The sequence below is a fragment of the Pundamilia nyererei genome, unplaced genomic scaffold (genome assembly GCF_000239375.1).
Source record: "Pundamilia nyererei isolate P.nyererei 1_Seehausen unplaced genomic scaffold, PunNye1.0 scaffold00015, whole genome shotgun sequence".
Classification (NCBI taxonomy): domain Eukaryota; kingdom Metazoa; phylum Chordata; class Actinopteri; order Cichliformes; family Cichlidae; genus Pundamilia; species Pundamilia nyererei.
This window is the reverse complement of record NW_005187416.1, coordinates 3,857,567-3,866,591: the sequence shown is the minus strand read 5'-3', so window position 1 is coordinate 3,866,591 and position 9,025 is coordinate 3,857,567. Positions and strand designations below refer to the sequence as shown.

The following is a 9,025-nucleotide window of genomic DNA, read 5'->3' as shown; positions in this document are numbered from 1 at the left end:
CACCAGACGTTCAACCTCCCTCCTGTAGGCAGACTCGTCCCCGTCCGAGATGAGTCCACAGGTTTTACTTGTTAGGCCATAACTGATTTGGTGGGACTTGGAAGACAGGCTGATCCTTTAAACTATGTGGTGAGACTCAGAAACAATAGACTAGTCTAAGCAGCCAATCCATGATAGAGCTACAAGCTACATGATGACTGCAAAGCAAATGAAACATCAAAACGTCCATCTTCTTCCATCAGACTTTACATGGACATGTACTTAACAATATTTAACGATTTTGTTTTCATCATCAGATTTGATAATGCAGTGGGTGTAGTTTTGGCCAAGCTTTCACTTTGAAGGTTTGGTTGTAGCTAATCAGATTCCTCAAGTCCTTAAAGTCTGGTGGTTTTCCTACTGTCCTGGTGACAGCCTGCCCGGATTACCATTTTGTCAATTCTTGATGTCAGTCAACTGTCACGAGTCCTTTATTCTGCAGTCTATCTTGTCCTTGATCTGCAGTTCTAATCTAATCTGAATCTGAATCTGCAGCAGGTGTTGCCAGTTTGCTGAGCTCATCAAAGCAGCAGAGCAGAACAAGGACCACTATCAGCTGCAGTCCAACATGATGGATTCAAGTCACAAAACATATAGTATTATTTAGTTTTTTCAAAACAAACGCAAAAAAAAAAAAAAGCAACTGTCTGAGATCAAATCCGACTCTCTGAGAAACACTGCTGTCTGGGATGTTAGCAAAACTGGCACAACTCACTCAAAATCAAGATAAGAGACAAGAGGCAATCGAAAAGTATGTCTCATGTGGGCACAGATGCTCTGGGCCAAGCCAGACTGGCGCAAGAACGGGTTTTACAAAATGCTGTTGCTCAACAGAAACCAACATCCTGATTTCCAGCGGTCCTGCTACCGTGTTCACTCTGGCATGTTGTTATGTTGCATTAGTGCAAACAGAGAAGAAGACAGAAGTCCTGCACACTGAGATTAAAGTTCAGCCACCGTCACATAATGCTGACTTTTCTTTTTCTTTTTAATCAGCAATGCCAAACAGTCTTTCCAAGGTTGCTGAGTTAAGCAGAAGTCAAATCCTCAAGCATCTTTGGTTATAATTTTCAAACAGGCAATCTGTTGTGAAAGAAATGTAACATGCCTCTAAAGATGCTCTCTGTGAACGGTTCTTTATGGCTTTCACTGGCAACCAGTGTAAACAGCCTCTGCTCAACGAGGAGAAATAAAAACTTCTATGTTTAAAAACCGCAAAGCATATAAGATGTTCCCAGTTACTAAAGCCGTCTGCACTTCCAGGTTAACACTCGCATCTCTATACTGACATTAAAGTGGTACAGAGTAAAAGAATATCTGCGCTTTTCTCAACTCCATCTTAGGTTTTTAGATTCTTTCTGCCAATCACATGTTGTGCTACTCTGAAAACCTTATTTCCAGTCACAGCAGGCAGCTCTTTTCAAACTGTGTCCTCCTTCCCAGCAGACAGAAAGTTTTAGCAAACAGCTTGTGAATTATGGATTTTGAATTCTGACGCTAATGCTATATTGAATGTAAATAAGGTGAGAAATATGCATTTTACATAATCTGAACTAAGTTATGGTGCTGAGTGGACTAATCTGACTGGTGAAAATAAGAAAGCACTCCAAGTATTTAATGTGCTTACACATCCTATTAAGTGGTTATATGCTTATAACATCTGTTTTTTGGGACATAGCCTAAAGAGCATTTGTTTTTGTTTTTACGAGTTGCCAACAGACCTACTTTCACTTTTACTATTTGCAACACTGAGCTGCAGTGTGACAGGGCTACGTGGTTTTGTGCATTGCTGTGCTAAAAATACAGATACGTGCAGGTTTAGCACCTGAGCAAGGACACGACGTAACCTTGAGTCCTGGTTTTCAGATCATTTTCTGCAACTTTCAGGTTTTAACGTAGAATGCAAACTGTGTGTTTATTAGTTTTTGTTTTTTCAGGGCTGTTCTTTTGCACAGTCAATATGTATGTAAACACCTCATGCACTGTTACTTTTTAACGAAACTGTTTATAGTGCCACATTTCCTCTTATTTAAATTCTGTTAGTGGTAGTTAAGCTGCAGAGAGGAGGAGAGAACGAGTGGGAGTCAGCGAGAGAGAGAGAGAGAGAGAGAGAGAGAGGTGAAAAAGCGTTCAGATCGAGATTACGCAGAAGTGGATCAGTCAGTCCTGAGAAGACGAAGAAGAGCACAGAGAAAAATGAGGATCTTCGACTGAAATCTGGTATAACTTGAACCCACACCCACGTCATAGTTTGCATTAGTGTGCTTCTATGTGAACTACATAACTGTCGATAATCTAAATATTTAAAGATGAATTATCACCTTTAAAGCAGCATGCTTTTGTACAGGTCTGGCTAGAGCTGATCATCATCATCATGCATTTCTTGTAGTCTGAGTTTCATTAATGTGGTTAAAAAAACAATACTCAGAGTTAAAGTTGATTTTGACTTTTGCATTATTAATATTAATTTCCCAGATTTTCTATTGAAATTTTATATTTTTCTCATGATTAATAATAACCTTGCTGTATGATTTTCACACTGTTTACGTCAAAAGTGAGGCTGAAAAAATGGCACAGTCTGGACTGAAACAGTCTACTTAACAGCATGTTTTTATTTTAAGTTTCTTTACGGCTGGAAAAATCAAGTGTCTTTACATAAATGTACCTAAATATATTTGTTGTCTACGGTGAGTCAAATACTGAAAACCTCTGAAGTAATTTATTACTTTTGGCTGCATAATTCAGTCTTACTGAAAAATTCCAATGTCTTATCCAATGTTTGATATCAACTCAACTTTGATTGAGTTGCATACATGTATTGAATAATAAACAAATATACCGAGGCTTACAGGATTGCAAACACAGACCAATGTTGCAGGTTAGTTGGTCTGAAGGGAACATTTGAGTCCAAAACTTTTAAAGTGTTTTTTCTTTGCGACCACTGTGAATGAATTTTAAGGATTATATTGACTAAAAAGCGTAAAGCAGAAGAAAAATAACCCTTTAATTAACTGCAAAGTAAAAACTGCAAAGTACAGAGAACCTCTGCTTTCAGTGACAGTGCAGATCCAGCCAGTGTCCATAGGTCGCTTAGCAGAGAGTCCGGAGGTGACACTGTCAGTGTGGAGTTAGCTATTATTGCCAATATTGACAGAACTGTGGTGATGCTCCCAAAGTGACAGCATGTGCTTGTTGATCATTATACCATATATCATTTAATATTATATTTGATTATGACATCAAATATCTACTGAAGGTACAGGAATTTGTATCAGTCGTGCTTAAAAAGTGGTTCTTTGCTGGCATCAAGCCTTAAATCTTGTTTTCAGTTAATCTTTAAGTTCTATTATTTTGTTTTTTTTCTTCCAAGACTTTTTCCACCAGAGGTCCTGGGGGTCCATCTTTTAGCTGGCACACCCTGTACCCTCCTCCGCCTGGGCAGTGTGGCTGCTGTCAGCATCTCCAGGGTAGATCCATCCAGCTTCAGTAGCCTCCAGTAAGGTGAGCTTCACAACTTCAAGTAAAGTTCCCCACATTCTAGGAAAGGCTGCTTCAATGTGCCATTGTTATTGTCATGGTCTCACTTGCAGCTGCTCTTACAGACGTCTGCCTCCACCTCTTGGAGGATTAATGAAAACAAACTGCTTCAGCAGCAGCTGCATTAAAGCTATAAGATGCACCCTAGATAAGAGCCAGATAAGTTCAGATAAAAACATGTTTAACTGGGTCGAGTTGGCAGACAGAGATGCTCTGAGCCCTGCTAGTTTGGTACAAGAACCGTTTTTTAAATTTTGCTTGCTCAGCAGACACTAACATGAAATCGTGTTCACAGCAGATAAACCTGCTGAACTCCAAAAGTAAAGACCAGGGACCAAATATCAGTGCAATCAGTGCAAACAGCAAGGAAGGAAGAAGCCCTGGACACAATCCAGGTTACAGACCAGCCACTGTCAATGTAACACTGGCTTTTCTTTATCAGCAATACAAAACTGTATTGTCCAAGGTGACCGAGTTCAGCAGCAAACCAGAGCTTTTACCCCACATAATATCTGCTCAACAGGGGGAAAGGGAACCATATGGCTTTTACGTTCAAGCACCACAATGCATTTGACATGTTTCTAACTACAAATGTTCTTTTTGATTGAAGAGAAATTTCAGCTAAGATTCATCTGAATGCTGCACAAGTAGAAAAGCTACCACCAGCACCCTTTTTTTTTTACCTCCAGATTAATACCTACATCCCTTTTGTGATGTTAAAGTGAGACGGAGTAAAAAGTATCTGCAGTTTCCTTCAGCACCAACAAAGATTCTTTCAGCCAATCACTTTGAAAATATTTGTCTAATCACAGCTTTAGTTTAGTTTTTATTAGTTTAGTTTTCCAACTTCACAAAATTGCTTCAGTTTGTTTTTAATGTTTTTCAAGTCCAGTTTTTATTTTTATTTAAGTTTACTGAAATGTTTTTTTCACATCTAGTTTTAGTTTACTTTTAGTTAATTACAAAAACCTTACTGGACACTTAATGGCAGTGTTATAAAATAGCTTGTGAATTGTGGAGTGTCAGATTTCTGACACTATTGCTAATATTTGGACATATCTATATTGGACGTAAATAGAGGTGATAAATATGACTTTTGTTGTTTAATGTGGGTTTTTTTTGTCTTTTTCAGTCTCCCATGTGTTCACTCCATAATTTATCATGCAGTGTGAATAATAATTCAAAGAAAGTTACGAATAAACTGAAAGAATGCTGAGGTCACTCTTGGCTGAGAGTCAGTGTTTATGTCTTTGTGGAAGAGGCTACTCATAATGTTTTGGTCCATCTATACCTTCTGTATTACAGCAACAGAGGTGGCGACTTGTAACAACAGAAGGATGGTAGGCAGCAGTAAGCCAGCACCTTCTGACTGGGACACTAAGTCGGCCATGCCCGGGCCGCCGCTGTCATACTGCTCCGAGATGCTGCACAGCCAGGCTGACTCCTTCCTCATGGCAGCCCGACTCGTCCGCAGAGGATGGCCCAATGAAGGGACCAAAACAAACAGGCAGCTTTCACAATCTGATGGTTCAGCACGTCAACCCATTTTCACCAGTTCAGAGGGGCATAAGGCTTCAGTCAGGGTTAGGATTTGCCGTAAGGACCCCATGAGAAGTTGGACACTTGATATGAGCAGTGGGGAGACATCCCTGGATGGAAAGACAGGCTTTGAAAAAGATGATAAAGCCAAAGAGACATCGGAAGGTGCAGCCTCACCAAACAGACCAGAAGAAAGACAGACAGGTGTAGTCTATGTTTGGAAGTCTAGTTGTCGCATCACATGCAGACAGACCAGAAGATTTAAGGCCCCGGTGCTACCAGCCATTGCTGAAGTCGAAGTTTAAAAGAAGACCTGTAATTGAATCTACAGGTGTATGAAGTACAGGGTTAATGGTGATTGTAAACTTGAATTAAAAAGTGCTAAAGTACCTGTGAGTTTGTTTTCGCTTCATATAAGTAATTTCATTTGCCATCAGTTCAGGAGTTTTACAGATGAAAACCTTTGTTTTTGTTCTTCATTCAACTGAAATTATCCACAATCAAGATGCTCTTAAAACACCAGAGTAAGTCTAAAATGGACTTTCCACTGTTGACATTGTCCGTAAAAGTTACACGACTATACATCTCGCAAAATCTGAACACTGAAGACAAAATCGACTAGAAAAGGATTTTTCTTTAAAATAAACTATAATAATTCATAAGTACATCAGCTCCCTAACTGGCAACTCCCGATATACCAGGAGACTAGTGAAACAGAAGGTTAGTTAATAATCTCTGGTGATTTAAGCTACATTAGCTAATGTTTTGAACGCCACTTAGAGAACAAAGATAATTCCATTAAATAAACTAAGATACGGTGTTATTAACACTATTAATTAGTTGTTTTTAAGGGTGCTCTGATGAAAGGGTCTAAACTCGCCTGTGACTGAGAAACACGCTATGGTGTGAGCTGAGTTTAACAGCAGCGCCATCTAGTGGCTTTTAGTGGAAACAGCAACTTCATTAACAACACTTCCCAAAAGGATAGGATTTGATTTTAGTAAACTGTGCTTATTTTACTGTTTCATTTTAAGTATTTAAGCAAAGATGAGAAAAATAAAGTCGGTAGCTCTGGGTGTTGCCCAGCTGCCTCCAATAAAAATGTGGTTATTATTCTAACTACAATTATTACCTGCAAGACGCTCATTATGGCTCATTTTTTTCCAGGTATAACAAAGAATGAACACGGGAAAAACAAACAGACAAAATATACCAGCTTTGGGGGGGAAGGGAGTTATCAGCTGAAGTGCAAAAAGCACCACCCTGCCTTTGCCATCGTTGTTTAGTTGTAGCTCAAGGAAGACGTCATTTTACCGTAGTGTACTTGCACTCTAGTCTCTTCATTCAGGCTTCAAAAAGAACGTCAGGTATTACTTTTCTTACCTGGAGTCCACAAAACGTGGCAGTTTTTCCTTCAACTTCAGCCGCATCTGAGCGATCATTGGGACAGGCCTGATTTTTTTTTTTTTTAAACGCATTTATTTTGTTTGCGCACAGCCACATTTCAGTTCAGCCCCAACACCAAAGAGACAACTGCAGAAACGCAAGGTGCATCCTTCATCATCATCATCATCACAGAATGCCACCTAACGCACCAAGCATCAATAGTGATGAATTTTTAAAAAAAAAAAGTAACGCATGAAGCATCTACGTGCACATAATGGTGCGGACAGAGGTCCAGGTGACATCCAGGGAACACAGACGTTTGGATTTGGGATTCCCTGGAATTGGCATGCTGAGGTCAAACTGGGATCAATCACAAATGACTGAAAAATAAAAACCGCAGGGGCTCAATTGTAGTTCAGTAGGAAACTTCCTTTTCCTTTTTGGACAGTTTCTATTGAAACAGTTTTATCTAATGACTTGGACCATTAACAGTAACATTAAGAATTAAAAATACAAAGATCATTACAAACCAGAATGTTTATTACTAATAAATGCCAGAGACACTGGCTGAGACGACGACACTGGCCCTCAAGTCCGTCAAGAAAAGAAGAAAAAGAAAAAGAAAAAAAAAAAAGACATTTAACTTCAGAAACGGTCATTTCTAAAACCAACGGCGTATGAAGAACACGATCTAAAGTGACAAAACATTTCCCCTCCCAGCACATCCCACACACCCCGCAGGCTTCCAGATGTTGGGTTCAAACAGCCTGGAACAGTCTTTTAACCTGTGTTTTACAACTGATGAAATCTGGCAAGTTAAAAATCCTTCTCAGGTACACTGGAATCCATGTAAGGAGGGACAAAGAGGAAAGAAAGAGGGGGGAGGGGGAAAAAAAGAATTCCATAATCAACATTATCCTTGACATTTGAACTTTAATCCTAAACCCACTCAATGTTTCATATTCCTCCCCAAAACCTGGAAGCATCAGAACAAAATTTACTGAAAACTGTATTTATTTGTCAAAAAAGCTCCTTTACAGCGCCAAGATTTTCAACCTGTAAAGCCATCAAACATGTAAAATACAACCCTTACAATACAATAGAATCAAAACAGGTACCAAAAAGTACAGTAAAAATTACACTTCCGGTGGAAATGTGGAAGGGGACGAGGAAACAAAACAAAAACAAAAACACGAGGGAAAAATAAAAACTAAAACTGATAGGGTTTAAAAAACAAAAACAAAAAAAGAAAAGAGTTACATTTCTGGTGTTTTCTGTACAAATGGTCTTCTGTCATAAAAGAGGTCGAGTCTGGCCCAGTGTGTGTCCGTCCAGCCGTCGGTCTCACTGGATCACTGGAGTCCTGAGGGGTGAAACACATTAATGACACAGCTGGAACAAACCATTCAAAGTCTAATCTTTTCAAAGGGAAATTAAACTTTTAAAAAGACAGTATTTTAACTTGAAAACTTCAATCTGTTCTCCACTTACAGCAGCTATTAGTAGCTCAGTGCCAAGTGAAACATCTAAGTGCTCTCTATTTCACTTTCAACAGCAGAGATGCTCCTGGCAGCCAATTTACTCAAGTACAAATAGTTAGACTCTGACCCAAACAGATGCAGGAACTGACACGAGCATGAGGCTACAGGAGGACGTCCACATGTTCGCCAGTTTACTGTGATCAAATACTCAGCTGAGACACAGCGCCAACTGTAAATGTGTCCTCCAGGTGTTCAAATGGAGTTGCATTAAAAAGAAACCAAAAATAAAAACAAAAGAGCAACTAGTCATCAGTTATGTCTGCAGGCATCTGTGTCCAGCAGTAAAACAATCCTGAACAATGATATTTATGCTAACTGCAGTCAGTCAGCAGCAGGTGGCTGCCTAACATCTAACATTTTGGGGACCTGTGTTCTATTATTAAAACACAATATTTAATCCAACTGCCTGGCATTTCTGGTGACGATTGGAAAGGAATGTTTTCCCATTTGGTGAAAGCCAGGACTGACCCCACAGCTATGTTTGGGACAGTGACAGGTCAAATCAAAGGGGAACTCATGCGAACTTGAAATTACAACAGCAAGGTGTGAGTGGGGGTCTAATCGGTCTATCCACTGTTTAAACTGGAATACGTAGCACTAAGACACAGTCGCACATGTTGCGTTGTAGCAATGTCATACCTTGCACTGCCAAGTGACCATCAGTATGGCTTGTAGTTGGCCTGGTGTCCCCCCCGCCTTGGGGTTTTTCCATAGCTGGCATTGCCCTGGTCTGTGAAGGAGACGCAGTATTAAAGCAAGAGCTCAACATCTGACAGATGATGTTTGAGTGTTAAGTAAAGAGCAGGACAGGAACCCAGTTCTCCGGCTCCCCAAACTACACTCTAGAGGCTTGAGAAGAAAACATGGCACTCAATGACGTCTTAAACACTAAAGATGGGTGGCAGGAACGAGGCAAACTGGACGTTGGTGGTTCTTTGTGTCCGGGGATGGGCGTCCAGGTACACACCGGCTCACTCCTTGGC

General features: G+C 40.0%; 1 protein-coding gene and 1 long non-coding RNA gene across 2 annotated transcripts in view; one reads left to right on the top strand and one right to left on the bottom strand.

Moving 5' to 3' along the window:
- Nucleotides 1-2,197: 2,197 nt before the first annotated feature.
- LOC102206143 (uncharacterized) lies at nt 2,198-5,486 on the top strand. The gene is made up of 3 exons (XR_311513.1): nt 2,198-2,259; nt 3,410-3,540; nt 4,882-5,486. It is a non-coding gene; the product is annotated as an uncharacterized LOC102206143 (long non-coding RNA).
- A 1,537-nt stretch (nt 5,487-7,023) lies between these two features.
- The window catches only part of LOC102205861 (heterogeneous nuclear ribonucleoprotein A/B-like), a 7,298-nt gene continuing 5,296 nt past the window's right edge, over nt 7,024-9,025 (bottom strand). The window contains exons 8-9 of the mRNA XM_005725435.2: nt 8,682-8,772; nt 7,024-7,864 (exon numbers count right to left, since the gene is read on the bottom strand). Coding sequence (XP_005725492.1) covers nt 8,702-8,772 — 71 coding nt within the window. The 3' untranslated portion in view covers nt 7,024-7,864; nt 8,682-8,701. The remainder of the gene's footprint in view (nt 7,865-8,681; nt 8,773-9,025) is intronic.